This window comes from Vulpes lagopus, chromosome 2 (genome assembly GCF_018345385.1).
Source record: "Vulpes lagopus strain Blue_001 chromosome 2, ASM1834538v1, whole genome shotgun sequence".
Classification (NCBI taxonomy): domain Eukaryota; kingdom Metazoa; phylum Chordata; class Mammalia; order Carnivora; family Canidae; genus Vulpes; species Vulpes lagopus.
This window is the reverse complement of record NC_054825.1, coordinates 57,711,596-57,737,412: the sequence shown is the minus strand read 5'-3', so window position 1 is coordinate 57,737,412 and position 25,817 is coordinate 57,711,596. Positions and strand designations below refer to the sequence as shown.

Below are 25,817 nucleotides of genomic sequence, written 5' to 3'. Positions count from 1 at the left end.
AAAACAGGTTTAGAGATGTCAGATGGAAGAGCAAGGGCAGAGTTTAACCCAGATTACTTAACTTCCTTCAAGGCCCTTTAGTATCCCCACTAACAGTGGTAAAAATTGGTAGAAATGGGAAAGCTTGCTCAAATTCTTAGGCGGAGGCTGATAGCCACTGTCATGCCACTGCCTCTACTGGAGGAGTTGGACCTTTCCTCTCCCTTGTTTTTCTTTCCTCTTTTCCGGCCTTGACCCTGATCTTCCCACCCTTCTGCCCAAGTGCGCATCACACCTTCTTTCTCATTTTAAAGTCTCTACACGTCATAGGGTGGTTTATTCGAGGAGTATTTATTGAGCACCGACCATAATACACACGGGAAAATGTGCGAGACGCAGGTAATACCCTGGAGGGCTTACATGAATCATGAACCACACAAAGCACATTTACCTTTTTATTAATTCCTCTCCTTGGGAGCCTTAGCTTTTGAGTAAACCCCTCAATTCCCACTCCTCTGGCACACGTTTGAGTCTCAACCACCTAACGGGGTTGCCCCAGAACCGCTCAGAGGCGTCTCCCCACCACACCCAAGCTGACCCGACACAAACCCCAAACCGCAGTTTCCGGAAGAGGAATAAAGGTCAGAAGTGGCTTTTCCGAGATCCCCGGGGGGCTCAGCGGTTCAGGGCCTGCCTTAGGCCCAGCCCAGGGTGTGATCCTGGGGACCGAGATCGAGTCCCACGTCGGGCTCCCTGCATGGAGCCTGCTTCTCCCTCTGCCTGTGTCTCTGCCTCTCTCTCTCTCTGTCTCTCATGAATAAATAAAATTAAATTAAAAATACAATTAAACTAAAAGAAGTGGCATTTTCAAGGTGTTCCCTAGAAGCAACTTCCGTCCAGCCTGTACAAACGTGGAGACACCTTCTTAGGTGAGACCTACTCAAAATTCAGAGAGTGCGTCCTACGTCTGATTCCTCGGGGAGACATTTCATTTTTGCTGATCTTAGAGGCCGAGATTTAAAAAAATAAAAAAATAAAAAGAAAGGAAAGATAGGAAAGAAAGAAAGAAGAAAGGAAGAGAAAGAAAGAAAAAGAAAAAAAAAGAAAAGAAAAAGAGAGAAAAAGAAAAAAAGAAAAAGAAAAAGAAAAAGAAAAAGAAAAAGAAAAAGAAAAAGAAAAAGAAAAAGAAAAAGAAAAAGAAAATTGGGGCAGCCGGGGTGGCTCAGCGGTTTAGCGCCGCCTTCAGCCCAGGGCGTGATCCTGGAGACCCGGGATCGAGCCCCACGTCGGGCTCCCTGCGTGGAGCCTGTTTCCCTCTGTCTCTCTGTCTCTCTCTCTCTGTGTGTGTCTCTCGTGAATAAATAAATAATATCTTAAGAAAAAACGAAAAAAACAGTAGGCGGAAAAAACAACACACGTCGTTGTCATGACAACCAAACGGGTCTTGACAACCCCGCCAATCCGCCTGCGGCGCTGCCCGCCGCCTGGCCAATGGGAGGAGCACGCCGCGGCCGGCCGCCCAATGGGGGCGCGAGCGGCGCGGCATTTGAATCCCGTCATCGGCGACCTCGCGAAGGTCCCCGGCGGTGCGGGCAGGAGTGCGGGCCGACGGCGGCGCGGCAGCTGGTGTCCTCCCGGGCCGGCCTGGCCTTCCTGCCTGCCCCTTGCTTCGCCCATGGCGCTGCTCCGACGCCCGACGGTGAGTGCGCCCGGCCGGGGCGCGGGGCTCGGGGCTCGGGCCGCGCCTCCAGCCTCCTCCTCCCTTCTGCGCGGGGCCTCTTGGTCCCAACGGGCCCGGCTCTCGGCTTCTGCCCGCCTCCCTGCGGCGTCCGCGCCGGGGCCCCGCGTCCTCCGGCCGCTCCCAGCGCGGGGCGGGGGGTGAGGACGGTGTGGGAAGCCCCTGGGAGGTGGCACCTGTCAAGTGAGCCTCAGCGGCGCTGCACTGGGGCCCCGCGAGCGGTCCCCGAGCGCTCTTTGTTGCTAGAGGGCTCTGTGGGACTCCCGGCCAGCTAAGGGATGGCGCGGGGGCGGGGGGGGGGGGCCTGGAAGAGACTCTGAAGGAGTGAACGGTTCTGACTGGGCAACAGGCGTGGCTGCTTTTCGGATTTTTCACATTTCGCCTTGCATACGTTTCCCATTTATTTCTGCCCACGAAGTCTTCCAGGCTAAGTTCACTAACATACGCGTTTGTCACTTTAAAAAAAAATAATTTCTTTAATCAAGGGTAATAGAGATTTTGCATATAATTGGGGACAGTAGGGCAGAGATAAAGAAGGGACCAGATTAGTTTGTTTCTTCTTTTTTTTGCATATAATTGATTTGCATGTAATTGATATTTTGCATATAGTTGATATTTTGCATATAATTGGGGACAGTAGGGCAGAGATAAAGAAGGGTCCAGATTAGTTTGTTTCTTCTTTTTTTTAAATAATAGATTTTTTTTTATTGGTGTTCAATTTGCCAACATACAGAATAACACCCAGTGCTCATCCCGTCAAGTGACCGTCAAGTGACCCCCTCAGTGAGCGCCACCCAGTCACCCCCCCCCCCCCCCCCCCCCCCGCCCTCCTCCCCTTCCACCACCCCTAGTTCGTTTCCCAGAGTTAGGAGTCTTCCATGTTCTGTAGTTTGTTTCAGTTTTGCAAAAACTCCCAAGTGTTAATGGTGTTTTGAATGTTTTTGTTTTTTTCCTGTGGGCTTGATTTGTATCTAAGTCTATTTTCCTTTGCTGAAAAAAATAGAGGGCCCTGACACACCTGAGTTCCATCCTCCTGGCTGTAAGGCTAGTTTATTTTTATTTATTTATTTTTTTTTAAAGTTTCTTTTTTTTTTTAAATTTCTATTTATGATAGTCACAGAGAGAGAGAGAGAGAGGCAGAGACAGGCAGAGGGAGAAGCAGGCTCCATGCACCGGGAGCCTGATGTGGGATTCGATCCCGGGTCTCCAGGATCGCGCCCTGGGCCAAAGGCAGGCGCCAAACCGCTGCGCCACCCAGGGATCCCTGTAAGGCTAGTTTAAAAGCTGCCAGTTTTCCTCTCCAGATGGCTTTAAACTAAGATTACCAGGCTTCAACCCATAAGCATTAAAATTTCAAACACTTTTTATTTTTTAAATGTTATTTATTTATTCATGAGAGACACACAGAGAGGGGCAGAGACACAGGCAGAGGGAGAAGCAGGCTCCATGCACCGGGAGCCTGATGTGGGATTCGATCCCGGGTCTCCAGGATCGCGCCCTGGGCCAAAGGCAGGCGCCAAACCGCTGCGCCACCCAGGGATCCCTGTAAGGCTAGTTTAAAAGCTGCCAGTTTTCCTCTCCAGATGGCTTTAAACTAAGATTACCAGGCTTCAACCCATAAGCATTAAAATTTCAAACACTTTTTATTTTTTAAATGTTATTTATTTATTCATGAGAGACACACAGAGAGGGGCAGAGACACAGGCAGAGGGAGAAGCAGGCTCCATGCAGAGAGCCCAACGTGGGCTCCAGGATCACCCCCTGGGCGGAAGGCGGTGCTAAACCGCCGGGCCACCGGGGCTGCCCCAAACACTTTCTAAAATTGGCAGTTACTGCTGGAAAAAAAACCTCAACAGTGTGCTTTTGAGAATCCTAATACGTTGTACACATTCAGTATTTAATTCCTATCCTTTTGTGGATCTAGGTTGAACTGACAAGTAATTTTTGTCTCATCCGTCCCATAAAGTTCTTTCATTGTGAAATTCTTTCTGTTCAGGGAAGGCTTGAATTTTCCCCTGCCCCTCGGCCTACCCTGGTAGGTCCATTCTGTCTATCCCTGTAGATCCACTCACACCTCACTGGGAGTTTTTTTTTTTTAGGATTAGGACCCACAGTTCTCAGGGATAGGACGTGCAGTTTTTTTTCCTCATGTTTATCACCGCTATAATAAACTTTTTTATATGAATTTTTTTTTCTAGCAGGCTTTGTTTCTAAGCATATTCTGTCTAAAGTATGTTAAGGACAACTTATAATTTTTTTATTTCATATCATTTCAACTTTCTGAATTTGAGAGTAAAACTATTTTACCTGTGAAAACGATAACAGCACAATATTATAACAAATAAAAATATGATTTTACACACAACCTCAGTGCCCTAAACATCTACTTATAAGAGAATCCATGCAATGGCAACCTCATTTTAAAAGGCATTATCTCTAAATATCCTGTCTCTAGGAGCGCTTCTTCTTTGTAGAATGGCATAAGAATCAAAGCTAGTTTAGGTTTTAAACATCTGGACCTACTATAGGATTAGCATTTAAATAGTGTATTAATTGTACTTGTTATTAATCTCTCTAAAGAAAAGTTTTGCTGTTAGTGAGAGCTTGCATGTAAGGTAGAGGAGAGGCAGAGGGAGAGAGAATCTTAAGCAGCAGAATCTACCCAGCACAGAATGGGGTGGGGGAGGGGGATGGGGAGGTCTGGCTGGATCTCACAACCCAAGAGAGCAGGACATGAGGTGAAATCATGAGTAGGATTCTTTTTTTTAAGATTTTATCTATTCATGAGAGAGAGAGAGAGGGAGAGAGGCAGAGACACAGGCAGAGGGAGAAGCAGGCTCCATGCAGGGAGCCTGACGTGGGACTGGATCCCGGGTCTCCAGGATCATGCCCTGGGCTGAAGGCGGCACTAAACCACTGAGCCACCCGGGCTGAGTAGGATTCTTAACTGACTGAGCCACTCTAAAGGATGGGATTATTTATTTTACAGATAAAGTAGATAAGTGATTTGCCTAATTTCAAGTGACATGATCAATCACAAATAGCATTTTTAAACTTTGTAAAAAATGTATCCCTCTCACAAATAGGTCACTGCATATTCACCTTCCCAAATTCTACATTTGGGTATCAGACATTAGCAGAGTAGTGTATGTTGTCTCAATTCGTCATTAACTCTCTGTTTTTTTTAGGTGTCCACTGATTTGGAGAATGTTGACACTGGAGTTAATTCTAAAGCTAAGAGTCATGTGACAATCAGACGGGCAGTTTTAGAAGAAATTGGAAATAGAGTTACAACCAGAGCCACACAAGTAGCTAAGGTAACAGCCATGAGGACCATACGTGTGCACACTAGGCTGATTGTGTATAGCTCTGAAGAGCAACACTGGCTGTCTTGCCCTATTTACATTTCTTTTCCTTGTAGAAAGCTCAGAACACCAAAATACCTGTTCAACTCACCAAAACAAATGTCAACAAACAACTGAAACCTACTGCTTCTGTGAAACCAGTACAGATGGAAATGTTGGCTCCAAAGGTAGGATGCTTTGTATTTACAAACGTACCAAGTAGCTTGTTTTTGGCTAGACTGCAGGGGTGCCTTTATCATTGCTGCAACTTTTTTTTTTTTTTTAAGATTTTATTAATTTATTTGAGAGAGAGATTGTGAACAGGGGGAGGGGCAGAGGGAGAGAGAGAGGCAAACTCCCTGTTGAACAGGGGACGCAGCACAGGGCTCGATCCCAGGACCTGATTGCATGGGATCCCAGGACCTGATAGCTCATGACCTGAGCTAAAAGCATCCATTTAACTGAATGAACCACCCAGGTGCCCAATCACCTCAACTTTTGTAGAACATTCATAACTAGAGCTCTACTTTGAAAACAGCAGTGTACAAATTGAACATATGCATCCTTTTAATGATGGCACATTACTATAATGTTTTAACTTTGAATAACAAAGTTAATCACCTTGGTACTCAAATAAATTTAGTGTTCTCAGAGTGAAATTTGGTAGGTTTTATGATCCATTATAAGAATGAACTTGCCAATGAAGGCTGGGGAATCTCACAGTTCATGTAGTATAGGTAAGGTAATGCCAAAATTCTGTGTTGATAAATTGTGGGTCTGTGACTGGTTAGCTCAACTGGAATTAGAATGCTAATGGACCTATTGGCCTGTAATTATAGGACAGGCACTATTGTGCTGAGAATATAATAATAACTACCTTGATCTTTCCAGCTCTTTCTCTGTGTGTGTATGTGTGTGTGTATGTATGTACATTTATTTATTTAATATATATAATGTACATTAATAATATCCATAACATAGTTTGAAAATTTTCAAAATAGCACATTGGACATATTCAAGAATTATATATATTGAACACTTACTATACACACCCAGTAGTGTTAAGGCTGCTGAAGAGATTTCTTGCCTTGAGGAGACTATCCAGAAGGGGCCTATGTACCTGAAATTAGTAGTTCTGGGGAATGATGCCAGATGCCCCTGGGCAATGGATGATTGAGCATCAAATGTCTGGAGTAGATGGAAGCACCATCCTTCAGAACATGCTTCTATGGGAGGAGAGAACACTAAGGGTTGGAGTGGTTGGGGGAAACTTCATGGAATGAGTAGGATTTTTAAGGTTAGAGATGATGCTGACAGGAAAGAGCACTTTTTTGGTGGAACAAAGCACAATAGGAATCAAGGCACCAAAGCAGAAATAAGCTTTTTTTAAAATTTTTTTTTTAAGATTTTATTTACTTATTCATGAGAGACTACACACACAGAGAGAGAGAGAGAGAGAGAGAGAGAGAGAGAAAGGCAGAGACACAGGCAGAGGGAGAAGCAGGCTCCACGCAGGGAGCCTAATGTGGAACTCGATCCCGGGTGTCCAGGATCACACCCTGGGCCCAAGGCAGGAGCTAAACCGCTGAGCCACCCAGGGATGCCCCAGAAATAAGCTTATAATCTTGTCCTCTGGAGAAGGAGTCAGAACACCTAAGCTGGATCAGAAGGTTTGTGTGAATAAGCAGAACATAGAAGTTGAGAAGGTCACAGTTGGATTTGAAGGCTTTGGAATTTGGATTTTATCCCATTAGGCAATGAGGAGCCTGTAGAAAGTTTGAGAAGGTGGGAAATGATGAAAGCTGTGTAGGCTGGCCATGGGAGGGCCATAAATTAGGAGGTATTGCAGTTGTCCAAGCAGGAGCTGATGAGGGTCTTGAACTAGCCTGGATCCCCCCTAAGCACTCATCCATATACCCCTATCTATAAAGGTGCTAGAAACAACATGGAATGTGTTGGGGTGTACCAACTCCTTCCAGGGACAGCCTCCTGTATTATAAGGAATTATTGGGCTGTGTTATTTGCAGAGGAAGAAGAAGACCCTCAAGCACTTGTATATTTAAGAAACCATTTATTCAGTAAGGTAAAGAAATGGGAAAGTCAGGAAAGGGAGGTGGTTCTGGGGACAGCATCTCACTTGGCTTTAGATTTGTTGAGGTAACAAACATCCACGGGGAATGGCAGTCAGAAATACGCCAACAACATCTGAAGGAGAGGGCGGACTTGGGAGCCTTCTACTTACAGGTGATGGTTGCACGCATGTTGCTGTTCTAAAGCCAGGACAGAGTGCGTCCAACGAAGAACTAAAGCTAAAGCTCACAATCCTGAAGATTGACCTTCCTTTCACGAGCCTTTCCTTGGAGGTTTCTAGTGGTATCCTGAATGCCAAACCCAAAGCAGCTTTTCAGCTCTGACCTCTTGTATGTGTGTTTGTTTGTTTTTTTAAGATTTTATTATTTATTCATGAGAGGGAGAGACACAGGCAGACAGAGAAGCACAGCTCTGACCTCTTGACCCTTATGCAACATTTGATACCGGTGACTGTGGTTCCTGCTACATGTCCGGAAAGTGATTTGGCAGTGTGTTTCAAAAGGTTATTCTCCATACCCAGCAAATCTGGTTTTAGAATTTATCCTGAGAAAATTATTAGAGGCACACGAGGGATTTTTAAATAGTGCTGCAATGAATATCTCTTATATAATAGAGAAATATTAGAAAATTGGTTAAAGCTATCTATTTAAATTCAAGTATAATTAACATACAGTGTTATGTTTCATGTGTTCCACATAGTACAGCAATCCTGTCCATCAATCACTGCTCACCATGATAAGGATACCCTTAATCCCCTTAACCGAATTCAGCATTCCCTCTACCCAACTCCCCTATGGCAACCACTGGTTTGTTCTCTATATTTAAGAGCCTGAAAAAAAAAAAAAACAAAACAAAACAAAAAAAAAAACAAAAAAAACAAACAAACAAACAAAAAAAAAAGAGCCTGATTTTTTTTGGGGGGGGTGGGGGGTGTCTCCTCTTCTTCTTCTTCTTCTTTTTTTTTTTTTTTAAGTTTGTTTGTTTAGGTATGTAATCTCTACACCCAACATAGGGCTTGAACTCACAACCCTGAGGTCAAGAGTCACATGCTTTTCTGACTGAGCCAGCCAGGTGCCCCTCTCTTTTTTTTTAATTGTTTGTTTCATAAAATCTGCTTATGAGTGAAATTGTATGGTGTTTGTCTTTGTCTGGCTTATTTTGTTTAGCATTAGACCCGCTAGATCCATCCATGTTGTTGCAAATGGCAAGATTTCATTCTGTTTTTAGAGGCTAAGTAATATTCCATTATATACACACGCACACACCACATCTATCATCTGTGGATGGATGCTTGGGTTGCTTCCATATCTTGGCCATTGTAAATGATGTTGCAGTAAACATAGGGGTGCATATATCTTCTCAAATTAGTATTTTCATCTTCTTTGAGTAAATGCCCAGTAGTGGAATTATCAGAGCAGCTTAAATCCATTTAATGAAATACATTGACTATTAATATCATGCTTTAGTAGAAAGATGTCAAAATGCATGTTACATTATTGGAAAAATCAGATTATAACACTATAGATGCAGTACAACCCCAAATTTCCTTTTGTTTTCTTTTTTTAAAGATTATTTGTTTATTAATTTTTCTGAGAGAGATTGTGTGTATGTGGGGTGGGAGGAGGCAGGGGATGGAGGAGGGAGGGCAGAGAGAGAGAGGGAGAATCTTAAGCAGACTCCATGCCCAGTGCAGAGCTTGATTCCTTGATCCTGAGGTCTCACAACCTGAGCCGAAATCAAGAGTCAGATGCTTAACTGACCGAGCCACCCAGGTGTCCCTAAAAGTGTGCGTTTATATGCAAAATTTGATGGTAGTTATTTTTGAGTATTATGTTGGGCATAAGATTCATTTTCATTTTCTTCTTTAAAATTTTCGGATTTTTCACTCTAAGTATAGATTACCCTTCCAATCAGAGAGGAAGGGAAAAAGACATATTAGAAGAAAAAAAACCGCCAAAACAAAAAAGAACCAAAAATGTTATGAACAAAACAAAGGAGAGATTTCCTCCTGTGACTTCTGCAACTCCACTGTTTCTGAATTAACTCTGCATTTCCTTGGTGACTCTTTGCTTTGGCTTCCTGATAAAATTGAGGCCACAGTGTTTGAGATAAAGAGTTATGGACCTGTAACTCCGTTCATATAAATATCACTTCCATGGCTGAACTGTGCTGCTCATTTTAGAAGACATCAGGGATTAATGAACAATAATTACTTCCAATTCAAATATGCTTTTCTGGGGGATCCCTGGCTGGCTCAGCGGTTTGGCGCCTGCCTTCGGCCCAGGGCGTGGTCCTGGAGTCTCAGGATTGAGTCCTGTGCTGGGTTTCCTGCATGGAGCCTACTTCTCCCTCTGCCTGTGTCTCTGCCTCTCTCTCTCTTTCTCTCTCTGTGTCTCTTATGAATAAATAAATAAAATCTTTAAAAAAACAAAAAACAAATATTCTTTTCTCTGAGAAATGCAGGACAGAAGAGATCCACAGTTTAGGGAGAGCTCCTCATCCTGGCAGATGAGACCCTCTGCTTGCCTGGCTCTGCTCAGCCATATGGCTTTTACTTTGTCATCTGCTCTATCTGCAGTCATTGCTGCTCTTTTATAGCTGGTCCCTGGAGATGTAGAAATGCCAGTTGAGCACAGGGTTCTAGCAGCAGTGAGCCCTGGAAAATTTATAAGCCCTGTGCTCATGAAAGCAGATGTTCCCAGCCAAATCCACTTACTATACTCTGCAAAACTAGGGGCAAGTCTTATTCTTTGTACCGTATGTAGCAACTGAATCACAAAGGGCTCTGGCTGAGAACTTGAAATGGTTTCAGCCATTCACAGATGTTTGCAGAAGCAGATTATCCTGCAATTTTTGGAGAAAACAGTGTTTTTGTTATTTTTTGCTGACCAGTTTGGTTTTGGCAAACACTGAGTTTTTGTGGGAAAGGAAAGAGAAGGTTTTTTTTACTAGTCCCCTTGTTTCCTGGGCACTGGAGAAATCAGGTGAATGAACTACCAACTCTTTCCTCAAGGAGCCCCCAGTCAAATGGAGAAATGTCATCATATGCATTATAATAGGCTGTAGCAGAGATGGATGTAGACTTAGGAGAGGTGCTGGGGAGTCAGAGCTAGAAATTCAGATGAAGTTTTAGATTTACAGATTTAATCTAAGCACTAAATTCAGTGATAGTTGTGGGGGCGCTCTGATTAAATGGGGGCCCACCAAACGTGTGGTGTCCCAATTGGGTGGAGGCCAGCAGTGTGAGTGGTAAAAGAATTCACCCACAGCAGAACAAGAGAGAAGGTCATTGATACACCACTAGGGAGCAGTGGGCAGGACAGCAAAGGAGAGACTGTCTGCCAGAAGATTGTGGTGAGGGGACACAGTTCATAGGGTGGAATGAAGGAGTATGGGAATGTATGGAATCTTCCCATTTTGGGTAATCTTCAAAACTATGCATGGATGTAATTGGTCATTTAGGGCCTGTGCCTATTTCGAGGTGGTTTGCTTAATGAGCCTGTTTGCATTCAGCTGGATAGTCACTGTGGGCCCCTTTCCTTTGATCAAGTTTCACTGCTCAAGCGTGTTGCCTAAAAGTGCCTCAACAGTAGTCATTATTCAACTAGGAGAATGTTTTATGGCTAACCATCCCTAATACAAAAACTACATATAAAGGGGAAATAAGCGCACCTCGTCACATATTTTTTTTTTTTAAAAAGAGTGCCTTTTATTTTTAATCACCCAAGAAACAGTCATAACAAAGCAAAATACCCAGAAATACATGTTGGGGTGTGCCTGCCACTGAGTATCTGCCTTTGGCTCAGGTCCTGGGATGAGTCCTGCATTGGGCTCCCCATGGGGAGCCTGCTTCTCCCTCTGTCTGTGTCTCTGCCTCTCTCTCTGTGCCTCTCATGAGTAAATAAATAAAATCTTAAAAAAAAACAAACAAACACCCTCAAGTACCTAGAATAGAAAGTCATTTTATTTTTACTACTCTTTCTACCTTCCAAATTCCATTTCACGGTGTTCCCTAAAGCTATTCCCAGTGAATGATTTTGCCTTTCTACAATTGTGTATGTGCCTCTGTATGTACAAGTACGCATTTATTGCTACAAATCATGAGCTATCTAATTGGAAGCAACAGTTTTTCTGGGAGTCTTTTCTTGTTGCACTTAATTGACATTATTATAAACTTAGTAAAAAAAGGAACTCTGGTTGCGAAAAACTTGCACAAATGCTTACATGTTTGCATATTAATAGTAGTATATTCTATCAACAAACCGAACTTAGTAGTAGGAGAATTTCAGTAGCCTATGCTCAGAGACTCCACCCTGCTCCTGACCAAAAAAGAGCTCTCAAGTTCAGCAAAAAACTCACATCTTTGTTATTTCTGATACGACTTTTCAGTTGTCTCTGACAACCGACAGAACTCATTCATTAATCTAACTTGAAGGTTTTTATTCTCAGATCACTTTTGTCATTCAAAAGTTTGTGATGGTTAACTAGCTGATGAAGCTTTTAGCCTTGCATGCAGCAGGCACTGGACAGAGGATTGCATAATTGTCCCATAGGGCTTAGGCTACTACCTGCACAGACAGTGGGGTCTTAGGAAGGATTTTATAATAATTAAATTATTTTGGAGCCCAAAAGGAATGCTTTTAAGAAATTCTAAATTAGGGGCGCCTGGCTGGGTCATTCGGTTAAGCATCTGCCTTGGGCTCAGGTCATGATCTCAGGGTCCTGGGATCAAGCCCCTTACCAGGCTCCCTGCTCCTCGGGGAGTATGTTTATCCCTCTCCCTCCCCCATCCCCAAACCCCCCTCCATCACCACTCCTGCTCTCACTCTTGCTCTCTTTCTGTCTCAAGTAAATAAATAAAATCTTTAAAAAATAATTCTAAATTAAGGGCCAGAGCAATTATCCATGTCTTTTCCTGCTGGCTTTGGGATATGGCTAAACTCAGGTATACTTCAGAATAGACACGGGTAAACATTTCAAGCTACTAAGGCAGCACACATGGCACACGACCGTAACCTCTGCCTCTTTAAACCAGGCTACCCAGTACTGACTGTACTTCCGGGGGACAGTGATGATGCTTATCCTTGAAACAAACTTATCCTTGAACTTAACCTAGCTGTATGTGCTCATTAAAATACACATCTGACTCTAGTCACTCTTTTTTTTTTAAAAAGATTCTAAGTGATTTCTATACCCAACATGGGGCTCAAACCCACAACCCCGAGATCAAGAGTTGCTTGCTCTACCAGCTGAGCCAGCCAGGTGCCTCTGATTCTCGCCACTCTTGCTCATTTCCTTTAGTGGGTTCACTTCCCTTCGGGTAAAATCTAAACTCCTCACTTGGGTTTTCACTCACCTTTCCACCCATCTTCTCACACATCATGCACTAACGCCTGCCATCCCAAATCACCTACGCTTCCCAGAATGGCCTTTATCTCTTGGCTTCCTCTGGGACTTTGTACGTGCATACCTTTTGCCTACTCATTTTCCTTGAGAGAAAATGTAACCTTTAGGTTTTTCCCTGGTGCCCTAAGTAGCTCATATTCATCTGAGTTCGTTGAGGTTCTGAAGTTGTTGAATAAATGGCATGTATACCTGCATGACTCTTGCTCCACTGGCCCTCCCTCAGTTGGAGAACTCTGATGTAGGAGGGAAGGGTTGGTTTGAACAACTATACATATTTTGCTGCTGCTGTTTCATCCTTCTCTAAGCCTGGAAACTATCATCACAGAGCTTTAATGTTAATTAAAATTGTTGTTTATTATACAGCCTTCTCTTTCTGTATTTTATTTCTTTAATCCATAGTCTTTATAGCCTTGCAGTCTTGTTAGGTTTTACTTTGAGAAGTACCTCTTATTCTTTTAAAAAGTAATGGGTTATTTATACTTCATTATTAAACACTTGTTTTAACTTACTTTATACATTTTTAATTTGTGTGATTTTTTTTTTTTTTATAGTCACCCAGTCAGCATAAGAAAATACTGGGTGTGTACTTCCTTGGTCTCTGCTTCCTTCTATTTTATTCATAGGCCAGAATGTGCTTTCCTGCTTTTAAATTGCCAGTTTCTCAGTTTAGAATAAATTAGTTTGTGAGAGGAAATCTGCATACTCCGAGAAGAGGCTCCAGCTGAAGTGAACTATCAGCTCTAAGAGTTTCTGCACCCAGGTGTCTAAGTTTCTTTGACTCAAGTATTTACTGAGTGCCTACTGTGTGTGAGGGATGATATAGGTATTTCAGAGGCTGAAGGGGACAAAATCAGTTTAAATAAATGTATTATTTATTTATAAAGGTATTGGTAAATTTATTTATTATTTATTTTAAAATATTTTATTTATTCATGAGGGACAGAGAGAGAGAGGCAGAGACACACAGGCAGAGGGAGAAGCAGACTCCATGCAGGGAGCCCGATGTGGGACTCAATCCCAGGACTCTGGGATCACGCCTTGGGCCGAAGGCAGCCGCTCAACTGCTGAGCCACCCAGGCGTCCCGTAAATGTATTTATTTATAAATATCATTTCCTACCTCTTCTATCTCTATAAGCTCTATAGAGCTGACAGTCTAGCAGAGATAGAAAATAATACACGTCATACACAGTAAACTCTGTAATATGTTAGAAGGTTATAGGTTCTATGGGGAAAAACACAGAGAAATGACATGTGTGAAGTGGGGAAATAGGTGGCAGATGGTAATTTGAAATAGGGGTCAGGATAGACCTAATTGAGAAGGTAACATTTAAACAAAACTTGAAGATGGTGAGAGAATTGCCCATGAGGGTGCAGGGACAAAAATGCGAGCATTGTTGGAAGAGGGAGCACTCTTGCAGTCAGGGAGGCTGCCGTGAGGCAAACCTAGGGGAGAGAAATAGGAGACAGGTGAGTAAAGGAAGAGGGCCAAGCTAGATCATGCAGGCCCTCAGGCCACCTTGAGGACTTCCGGTTTTCTTTTGGAGTAAAATATGAGGATTGTATACAGAGGAGTATATCTCTAAAAACTTCATCTACTACATCTTGAATTCCTCATGTCTTACTGTGAAATTTATTGTTTTGGCTTTCACATATTTTAAAAATGCATATGATACTCTTAAACCTGTTGACTCTGTGCATATGTGGCCATGATTAACGGTTCAGGCTCCTGCCGACGTAGTGGTATGTGCACTTTAATTCGTTCATGTAGGGTCCTCCGCCGGCCCTGGAGGAGATCTCCATGAAGGAAGAGAACCTCTGCCAAGCTTTCTCTGATGCCTTGCTCTGCAAAATTGAGGACATTGATCACGAGGACTGGGAAAACCCTCAGCTCTGCAGTGACTATGTTAAGGATATCTACCAGTATCTACGGCAGCTTGAGGTGAGCGCGCCTTTTGTGCTTTGACTGTGCAACCAATGTGGAATCTACCACACAGTTGGGAAGGAATGAGGTCTTCTTTTTTTTTTTTTTTTTTAAGATTTTATTTATTTATTCATGAGAGAGAGAATTCATGAGAGAGAGAGAGAGAGGCAGAGACACAGGCAGAGGTAGAAGCAGACTGTATGCAGGGAGCCCGACGTGGGACTTGATCCCGGGACTCCAGGATCTTGCCCTGGGCTGAAGGCGGCACCAAACCGCTGAGCCACCCCGGCTGCCCTGAGGTCAGCTTTTTAAACTTTTAATTCCACCAACAGGTTCTGCAGTCCATAAATCCACACTTCTTAGATGGAAGAGAGATAAACGGACGCATGCGCGCCATCCTGGTGGACTGGCTGGTGCAAGTCCACTCCAAGTTTAGGCTGCTGCAGGAGACTCTGTACATGTGCATCGCCGTCATGGACCGATTTTTACAGGTAAGTGTGGCTTTGGGGACATTGTACCAGTGGCTCACTGTAATTGCGTTTATGCAACACCAGAGGGTGATAACCTGGAAGAAAAGATAAAAGCCACTTTGTGAGAAACCGAGGAACTTGAGGTGCTAGAAGAGGAAGGAGCCAGGTGTGTCCAACCTCTGGTGACGCTGACCAGTGCTAGGCATTTCTGCTGGGTCAGCCTTCCATGGAGTGCTGGGGCGGGAGGTCAACGCTGCATGGCCAGTCATTCTTCAAAGGAAACATAGCAGCAAGAGGTCTGAAAGTCAACCGGAAGCCTGTGGTGCCTGCGGGCACTGGTTTCTCAGGCCTGCTTACAGGATTTCCCTGTAGCTTATAGTTTGGTACTCCTTGGTGTTAAGTTTCCTCATCTGAAAAATGAGGATTTTAGCTAGAGAATATTGCAGTTTCCAGGCAACTGTGACATGAATCACTGGGGAAAAGAGAGGATGCAGAATTATTTAAGAAGGATATGTGTGGGGAGTGTACTGACAACGGAAGTTCTGAAGTAGAGGAATGTCCGAAATTAAGCTGAGAGGTGGAAGTGATCATCGAAATAGTTATCAAATGCAGACACAAAACACTGATCAAAAACAAAAACAAAACAAAACAAAGCAAAACAAAAAACCACTGATCAGTTAGAAGAAATGCCAGACATTAAGCACACTAGTGTGCTATCCACCAGCCAGTAGCCCTGCAGATAAGGATTTATTAAAGTCAACATTTAGGATACAGTTCAGGTATAAATTCACAGTAATAATTGTGTTTATTATAATAATGACTCTGAGATACTGCAAAATCCTATGAAAGCATAGATTCAGTGGTTTACATTATACATTCCTCATTGGGTAGGAGAGTAGTTAATTTTAGGTAGATGTTCAATAAGAGTTGAAGCAAGGAAAGCAAAGTCCCCTTAAAAAAAAAAAATTAAGGGAAACACTTATACCATGAGCTGTGATTTTCCCCGACTCTGAATCTTCTTCCAATGTTGTTTAGGCTGAATAATGAGTGCACTTTTGGTAAGGATTAAGAAAGTGTTTGAGAGATCCCCTTCTTCATCCCTAGGTATCCATTATTTTATCCTGCTTTGGGGCTTGGCCTCATCTTGATGCAGACATGTTGAATGCCAGGTGGGGCTTCACCCAGACTCAAGCCGGGATGACAGGGCTGGAGCACAGACCAGGAGATTGGTTCTCAGGCATAATCTATATACCCAATGTGGGGCTCGAACCCACAACCCTGAGATCAAGTCACACACTCCACCGACTGAGCCAGCCAAGTGCCCGATGGTACTTGCTATTAACGTATAGGTTACCTGTGCTTGTAAGAGGGATGCAAGCAGAGACGATGTGTGCTTCTCTGGGATGTGGTCCCCTCTCATTTTCCAGAGCCCCAGAGGCCCAGTCCTCTTGTTAGATAGGACTTTTGACACGTTCATCTTCAATTAGGTTCAGCTGGTTTCTCGTAAGAAGCTTCAGCTGGTTGGGATTACAGCTCTGCTCTTGGCTTCCAAGTATGAGGAGATGTTTTCTCCAAATATTGAAGACTTCGTTTACATCACAGACAATGCTTATACCAGTTCCCAGATCCGAGAAATGGAAACACTGATTTTGAAAGAACTGAAATTTGAGCTGGGTCGACCTTTGCCACTGCATTTCTTAAGACGGGCATCAAAAGCTGGGGAGGTAAGTGCCTCCAGTCCATACCAGACTTTATTTTGCTGCTTGTTGTCTTATCCTAGAAACATTGATCCAATTAAAAGACAACTTAGGCATTTATAGGAAACATCTTTTCAATAAGTCCTAATGCATATCTCTCAGTTCTTAAGAGAAAAGACCTCATGCTCTGTGTTAGTAACACACTGTGGAATTAGGGCAGTTGCTGAGCAGGACTGGTGAGTTGAGTGGATTTGAACTCCTAGGCCTTCACCCAGGATTTCGCAAGAGGGTCATAGTAGCCATGCTTCTCATTGTCCTTGGCTGTTCTTTTGTAGGTTGATGTGGAACAGCATACTTTAGCCAAATATCTCATGGAGCTGACTCTCATCGACTATGACATGGTGCATTATCACCCTTCAAAGGTGGCAGCAGCTGCTTCCTGCCTGTCCCAAAGGATTCTGGGCCAAGGAAAATGGGTAAGTGTTGGGTTAAGAAATTAGGTTATATTTCCCGCCCTCTTGATATGAAAGGCCTTAGCATTTTCACAACACTATCCTTGAAGCAGTTGTTAAAACCCAAGAGGCCTAAAAGAATGCTTCAGATGGAGACTGAGTAACCATGCCATGGCACCAAGTGTGCTTAGAGTTGTGAAGACTGAGGAAGGCCACCAACGACTTGTGCGCTAACATTTCTGGGATCTTTGGTTAAGTGAAACAAACAAGTTGTCAAGCATATAAGACAAAGCAAGGCCAAGGCCTGACTGATTTCGCCAGTAAAGATAAAAGGAGCCACTTTTAAATTCATATAAGTAGCCAAAGCTGCCAGCAATCTGGGTCCTTATCTCACACACCAAAAAAGGGACCAGATGACTGCAGTGTGAGTCCTGGGATACCCTTCTGTGGTTGAGCAAATTCTAGACTGCCACTAAGCAGTCTTATAGTCTGTAGATGTACCCCAAGAGCGACAGGATGGAAGCCTCATCAGAAGCCAGGTGTTAAGAAACAGTTTTGTAATAGCCTCTTGGCAGGGAGATCCGGAAGGGAATGGGAGCAGCTCCTCCCACGCCTCCATCCTCTGCTGTTCCAGGAGGATCACAAAACATTTTGCCAAGACAATATAAGTAAGCTGTGGTTCAGGCCTTTGCCTGGGTGGCCCTATGTGGATACACGCAAGATTGCCAGGGCACCGTGGCAGAGCTGTTCCTCTACACAAGTGTATACGTTTGACATTTTATATAAGATAGAAGGGGAATAAGAGAGTGTGTGCTTATGTATTTTCTAATTTTTCAAAAACTACACGTAGACCAGAAACTAATGAAAATCATACCTGTGGGATTGAGAGGCAACAGTGTAGTAGGCTGATGATGAGAACAAGACTTCTGGTTGTAACTTTTTATTAATTGTGTACAATATAATGTAACTTTTTTGGGTTTTGAACAATATGAGTGTTGATGCAAAACTCTAAATGGAATTAAGCAGAAACAACAATGTCACTATCAAATTGGTACCAGAACACAGGGAAGAATTAATTCACATAACTTTTAAAGGCAATATTCTAACTGTGCATCCTTAGTGGTATGTGGTTAGGCAAATCAAAGAACTAAAAAATGCAACATGTTTAAAGTTTACTTAGGAGATATATTGTTAATAGTAATCTGTTATAATTGTGAAACTTTTTATGAATATTACAGAATAAAGCAAACATTCAGGTTACCAAAGACTAAAATTTTCACCATAGGAAGAGAGATAATATATTATTAACAATTGAAAACAAAAGGAAAACCCTGTAACATTAAATCTGTTTTGGAAATATGAGTAAACTAGTAATGACAGGGACCGGAAACAATGATAGGCACGTAGCAATGAACATATGTAGTGCCCACATCTTGGATACTAAATGCCATAACCCACTAGGAACTAGGCCTCCCTGGAGAAACACTAATATCAGGCCTGTGGCAGAGGAAGCACAAGGTGAGCCTAGGTCAGTTTTTTTGTGTGTGGGTTTTGTTTTGTTTTCTTGTTTTTTGCCTAGATCAGTTTATAATAGATACCAAGCAAATTCTCAAAGATCAATGGGGCACATCAAAAGGACATTAGGAAAAAAATAAAAGGACATTAGGAACTGGCTTGAAAGAGCTCTTACTAAATCTGAGGTTTTTTCTTTTTAAATTTAATTTTATTTTTTAAGATTTTATTTATTCATGAAAGATTCACAGAGAGAGGGAGAGACATAAGTAGACGAAGAAGCAGACTCCCCACAGGGAGCCTGGTGTGGGACTCAATCCTGGGACCCCGCGATCACAACCTGAGCTGAAGGGAGATGCTCAACCAGTGAGTCACGCAGGTGCTCCTAAATCTGAACTTTAAAAAGAACAGGGACAGTAATAGATTGTAACGCATTTTTAAAAATCCATGTATTTATAATGTTAAAAAAGAAAGAATGGAAGAGGGGGCCTTTTTTTTTTTCTTAAATCAGTAGAATAACAGCTAATTAAGGCAGAAAGAATGGTAGAGTTAGAAATCAAATTGTAGGGGTGCCTGGGTGGCTCAGTCGATTAAGGTCTAGTCTTGATCTCAGGGTCCCGGGATTGAGCCCCATATCGGGGTCTCTGCTCCATGGGGCATCTGCTTCTCCCTTTCCCCTACTTGCTCTCTCTCCCCTTTATTATTTTTTTTAAACATTTTATTATTTATTCATGAGAGACACCCCCCCACACACATACACACACAGAGTGAGAAAGAGAGAGAGTCAGAGACACATCCATGGGAGGGAGAAGCAGGCTCCATGCAGGGAGCCTGACGTGGGACTTGATCCTGCGTCTCCAGGATCACACCCTGGGCTGAAGGCAGCACTAAATCGCTGAGCCACCTGAGCTGCCCTCCCTTTCAAATAAATAAATAAAATAAAAAATCGGATTGTAACTCCTAATGCAATAACCAATTAAAGCAAGAATCAACTGATGCTTATATCATAAGGTGAAATAGTTTTGGAGAACAAGATTCACATGGTCTCAAAATATCCACCCCACAGATCTATAGTAATTCTGAAGAAAAACCATGCCTCTGTGATAGAGCGGTCTGGCACTTACCACCTTAACTTGGTAATCAAGCTTGGCATCACCGGTGGTAGGACCTCTTGATTTGACCGGTCTTCTGGTGCAGTAGGATGTATACATGATCGCCTATGTGAAATTCATACCCAAAATGTTTGACATGAATCCAATTGTCAGGAAACACTGAGATTTAAAATGTGGGACACTTTTTTTTTTTTTTTAAGATTGTTTGATTGATTGATTAGAGAGAGAGAGATGAAGAGTGAGCATGAGGAGGGGAGAGGGGCAAATGGAAAGGGAGAAGCAGACTACCCCCCTAAGAAGGGAGCCTGACGTGGGGCTCGATTCTAGGACCCTGAGATCACAACTCAAGCCAAAGGCAGCCGCTCAACTGACTGAGCTACTCAGGTACCCCAAAATGTGGGACATTCTAAAAGTAACTGGCCTGGATCCTTCAAACAAGTTGTCATGTAAAGCCAAGAAAATAGGAGTCATTTTTTTAAATTAAAAAAAAAAAAAAATTCAGATACACTGCATGTACCTTGGTTGGCCTGGATTCAGAAAGGAAAATCTGTAGAAGATATTTTTGGAACTATGGGAGAAATTTGAGTATGGACTATGTACTAGATGATAGTGTGGAAATGTTGATTTTTTTTCTGTGATAATGATTTGTGGCTAGATAGGAAAAATACTTCTTTCTTTCTTTTTTTTTTTTTTTTTTGAAGATTTTATTTATTTATTCATGACAGACGCACAGAGAGAAAGAGGCAGAGACACAGGCAGAGGGAGAAGCAGGCCCCATACAGGGAACCCGATGTGGGACTCTATCCCAGGACTCCAGGATCACGCCCTGGGCTGAAGGCAGGCGCTAAACCACTGAGCCACCCAGGGATCCCCGGAAAATACTTCTTGGGGATGTTTCTGAAACATTTAGAAGTGATGTGTCATGGTGTCTGCAACCCCTCTTCAAATGGTTCAAAAATTGTACATGAATACATACATACACAATATTTGCTGAACCATTTGAAACTTAGTTGCAGACACCATGAGAAAGTGGCAAAATGTTAAATATAAATGAATCTACACAAAGGATATACAGACGTTCATTATAATATTTCAGTTTTTCTGTGCATTTGAAATTTTTTGAAATTAAAAACAAAGCTGCTGGTACATGAATGATACATGGTCCTGATAACAGTGACTCATTTTAGCTCAATTACTTTACTCTTAGACCTGCCTTCCTTGGGCTCTAAACCTATTAACTATAGGTCTCCCTGTTTTCTGGGAATTGATTTCAAAAGACCAGTAGTTGTGTTATTTGAGAATTACTCATACTACTACTACTACTACTACTACTACTACTACTACTTCTTCTTCTTCTTCTTCTTCTTCTTCTTCTTCTTCTTCTTCTTCTTTTTAAGATTTTATTTATTAGAGAGAGTGAGCGAGAGAGAGGAGTAGAGGGAAAAGCAGAAGCAGACTCTTCACTAAGCAGGGAACCCAACGTGGAGCTGGATCCCTGGACCCTGGGGTCATGACCTGAGGCAAAGGCAGAGGCTTAACTGAATGAACCATTCAGGCGCCCCTATTCTTGCTTCATTCTTTTTCTTTAAACTATTTAAGATTAAAATTAAATTGTGATTTATTTTCCCATTTAAATTGTGCATATGACACAGATGTACTTTAGCCTTTAGAATTTTATCACAGAACTGAAATAAAGTCAGGCTATATACACTTACACACTTTACACATAGGTGATAGGTCTTATTATCAATCAGGAACTATCCTGTTGCTTGATTTTTGTTCTCTGGGAGCCTAGGTCACAAGGCTGGGGGTAGAGGCTTCTCTGTTCTCCAGTGCTTATGTACACAGGGCCAAACAAGAATTCCAGGTAATCTTAGTTCTTCTGAATTTCATAGATTCGACTGCCACTTGTGGCCCATATTTCTTAGTTCTGAACCTCTTTCCCTAACTGACAGTATGGATATCTGGACTCTTGAGCTCCCCACCAGCCACTGCCCAGTAGGGCTTTGATGAGGGGTGGGTAACACGTGAGAACTGCTAGTCCCAGGTCTCTGCCATTCCTGTGAAGCAGGCATTCCTTTGTTGGGTTTTGTTTTTACTCTTTCCTACTTTCCATCCCTTTTCAGTGTGGTGATAGAGATTAGCATGAAAGTTTTGTTACTTGGAGGAGCCTACATACCTGTGCAACCTTCTTTTAAAAATGATACAGGACCTTTGACACTTGATTTAGCTGAAGCTGTACATCGTCTTCCTTTAGTCTTGCTCAGAGCCAAAGTCATCTGGCATTTACTGGCTGCTTTGCTGGCAGCATGATACTGTTTAGGGCTGTTACTGAATTTTCAAAAGGTAAGAATATAGTTTTACAGCTTTTATGTAAGTGATAAGTGATGTCAGCATGTATAAACCATGCTTTTCTAAAGAAGTGAAGCCTTTATCTTGCCCCTACTCTTTGCGTTGTGTTCCAGAACTTAAAGCAGCAGTATTATACTGGATACACAGAGAATGAACTATTGGAAGTCATGCAGCACATGGCCAAAAATGTAGTGAAAGTTAATGAAAACTTAACGAAATTCATCGTAAGTACTCCTTCCTAAACTGTGGAAAGCATTAGATTATGGGTTTTGTGAATGAGGGTATGTGTATGTATGTGTTTGTGTTTTCATGTAATACTGGCATATGTGAGAATCTGTTTTAGCACACTCTTTTTCAGTACAGCAGGGGATGGAGCATACTGATATACCCCAAAAGCAGACTTTCTTTAAAACATGGTAGCTAGGCTGTGTCCAGGCCCAGTGTAGGCAGGCAGCCAGGCATTCGGTGTGTTTAGCCATGCTCATCCCTGCATCCTGGGGACAGCACTCAGGAGTCAGGGGAGGTGCTCACCATGACATCTGGAACATCACAAAGGGCCCTGTGGAAGGCTGGGGGTATTCAGGATCCCTGTCCGGGACCTTTTGGGACAATGACCAGAAGGCACCTGAATTGCAAGCATGATGGAGGAGGAGGAGGGGCAAGAAACCCATTCAGAGAGCTTCCCGGGAGGCTGGTATCTGTGGAGTCAGAGCAGATTGGGTGCCGTCCTGTCCTTGTGTGACAGAAAATCACTAGGGATCTGGTGACAAAGAGCCAGCATCTGTGCCAAGTGTCCTCACAACCTGATTCACTTCCTTGTGTGAGCTTTCTGCATAGCTCAGCACACCGTGGAAGTGGAACGTGTTTTCAGGCCTGAGGGTGTTGTCTGGGATCTGCTGAGCACTGGTTGCCACTTGCTTTTATTGCCAGTTACTGCTCCCGTCCTGGCAGACCTGTTATGTCCTGATGGTACTTAGGTATGACAAACACGGCTCCCACCTCCCACCCCTCTGGCCACATAGGGGAGAAAGCCTCCTCCTTGGACCTTGACATCGTTTATGCCTCCACCACCTGTGCTACCAGCTGGGCTCTATCTGTTGCTGGGCACAGAAGGAAATTGTCAGGTGCCACACATTATGACCTCAAACTATTTGCTGGCTTCAGTGATGCGGCATCTTCAATTGGAGATTGTGGGTCTGGCCCTTACGTACTTGGGAGTTAGACTAGGAACGAGGTATAAGGTGGGGGTCCCGATGTGTGACCTAATCACAGATGACTTCTGCAGGCCATCAAGAATAAGTATGCAAGCAGCAAACTCCTGAAGATCAGCACAATTCCTCAGCTGAACTCAAAAGCCATCCAAGAGCTTGCCTCGCCTCTGATGGGACGGTCGTAGGCTGCCGTGGCCCTGGGGGGAGAATGCTTCGTCCGTGCACTTTGTCTTACTGATTTGGAACTCTTCACTTTGTATATAGTCCTCTGGTCTATTTCATGAAACCTTTTCTTAGACCTATTTTCTAAGTGTATATTGAGGAAAAATAAAGCTATTAATTTTTCTTAAGGTATCCTGTGTGTATTTATTTGTGTTTTATACTGAAAAAAGTCAGCAGAAGCTTAGTCTAACTTCTTTTTTGAGATATTATGAATAGCATGAATTGAAAATGGGAGGATAACCATGACAATTGTCTTTCTAGAACCTACTCAACTATCTTATCCTATACAGGAACACCTGGCTCACTGGAGTGAGGGCAACCTGAATTGCAAGGAGGAACCCTCATAATGTGTCTCTGTCTCAAAGGCACAGTGGGGACCAGGAACGTCGTCCTAAAGGCCAACATTGGATAACGAAAATGGCCTGCAACACCTTGTTAGAGTTGAAGGTTGGAATGCATTTTCCTATTTAAGCTAATGTCATAGGTTACTGTTTATTTATTTTTTTGGCAGGCAGTCAATCACATTTGACCTTCTCCGGCAGCCCGGGTGGCTCAGAGGTTTAGCGCCGCCTTCAGCCCAGGGTGTGATCCTGGAGTCCTGGGATCAAGTCCCATGTCAGGCTCCCTGCATGGAGCCTGCTTCTCCCTCTGCCTGTGTCTCTGCCTCTCTCTCTCTCTCTCTCTCTCTCTCTCTCAGACTCTCTCATGAATAAATAAATAAAATCTTAAAAAAAAAAAACCATTATTCTTTAAGGGGGAATGCATTCTCAGTCATAAATGAGTGCCTTATGGCAACAACTTCCCAAAGTATTAGTTCAATACATGTTAATTGCTTTTTGAGAGAAAGGAGCAGCTAGTCAAATACATTTGGGAAACATTGCAAACTCACATTAAGATTCATAAAGGCTCTGAAGCTTTGCAGTAAACTCTAACTCTGCCTTCCCCCAAGGGAGAGTGTGATAAAAGCTGCCTTCTGTGTGACAGTGAGGTCTTCAGGTGCTGGTTCTGTGACTCACCTGTGGCTTGTGACTGCCCTGGGAGGAGAGCCTGGGTGGCTCCAGCGAGGGCTCGCTCCCCACCTCTCTCCCTAGGCAGGTCTGGGCCACCTATGCAAGTCTTTAGGTGCTGAGCACTTAGAGGAACCAGGAGTCTGTATATATTGAAGTCCTGGTGTAAGGTTTTCTAAGTATCCCTTGTTGAGTGAGGCTTGTTCCCATGGCACCCTTACACTGACTTGGGTCACACATGTGAATAGTAATGAAGTGAGACCACGCAGGGAGCTTTCCTGGCTCTGAAAAGCAAAGTTATTTCCCAGGGATGCATGTGCTCCAACTTCTCATCAAGAAGGGGATGGGTTTTGTGGGAATATTTTATAGCTTATTGCATATTTTGCTTAGTTAAAAATTAAATACCCTGACTCAGGAAATTCATACTTCCAGGATGTCATAAAAAAAAAGACCTTTAAGATACTTCCTTATGTGCCACGGCAGGCACCCAAAACTAAAGTGTTATAAATGTGAGAGAAGCTGTAAAAGTAGGAATCATAATATCATAAAAACACCGAATTCGAAAATGAGATGATGTAACCACAGTTTGAAGAGCACACATCCTGAAGCTGGATTCCATGGGTTTGAGTCAACTTGACAGCTGTGTGGAGCTGTTTCTGTAAAATGGGGCTAAGAGCATCTCCCTCATAGTGCTGGAGTACTGGGTAAGATATGGCCAGCCCTGAGCAGTGTCTGGATATGCCCCAGTGTTAGTGGCTATTAGTTGAAGGATCTGGGAAGAGACGGACTCTGGGCATTCAAAGATATGTTAGACACCATGCTTGCCCATCAAAGGAGTTTGCAAATTTAAAGCTATTGAGTCCTATTTGTGAGGTTTTCTTCCTTTTTAAAAAAATTTTTGATTCTTGCTTTTTGAGAAAAAGAATTGGAAGTTGAAAGGTTGACATTAGCCTATCAAACTCCTTGATAATAGCTGGATTGAAGACAAAAATGAAAAGCATGGGCCTCGGGGTCAGATCAAGGGTCAAATGATGGTTCCTCTACTTACAAGCTATGTGACCTTGGGCAAGGTAGTGAACTGTACTGAGCCTTTCATTGCAAAGTGGTTTTAGCCTAGGCCATGCCTGTCAGAGGGGGCAGGTACAGGACTGGAGGACGGAAAGGTGTGAAGTAACTGATGAGAGTGAAACTCCTAAGTTCAGGAGCAGCTGTGAAGGCCAGCTAGGCCTCGGGAGAGACCCAACACGAGGCAGGAAAGGGAGCGAGCAGATGTTGCAGAATGGCTTCCGCTCTCTGACCATA

At 43.1% G+C, this 25,817-nt stretch overlaps 1 protein-coding gene across 2 annotated transcripts; it reads left to right on the top strand.

Annotated features, from left to right (window-relative positions):
• The first annotated feature begins 1,551 nt into the window (after positions 1–1,551).
• Positions 1,552–24,147, top strand: CCNB2 (cyclin B2). 2 transcript variants are annotated; one of them, XM_041744620.1, is made up of 9 exons: positions 1,552–1,678; positions 4,906–5,034; positions 5,139–5,249; positions 14,328–14,498; positions 14,813–14,971; positions 16,438–16,674; positions 16,983–17,123; positions 22,189–22,299; positions 24,020–24,147. In XM_041744620.1, exons 1-9 carry the CDS (start codon positions 1,655–1,657, stop codon positions 24,035–24,037), a joined length of 1,101 nt encoding a protein of 366 aa, XP_041600554.1. In that variant the 5' UTR covers positions 1,552–1,654; the 3' UTR covers positions 24,038–24,147. The 2 variants fall into 2 exon arrangements, with proteins under 2 accessions (XP_041600554.1, XP_041600553.1); XM_041744619.1 differs by lacking the exon at positions 24,020–24,147 and adding an exon at positions 23,361–23,611.
• The last annotated feature ends 1,670 nt before the right edge of the window (positions 24,148–25,817 follow it).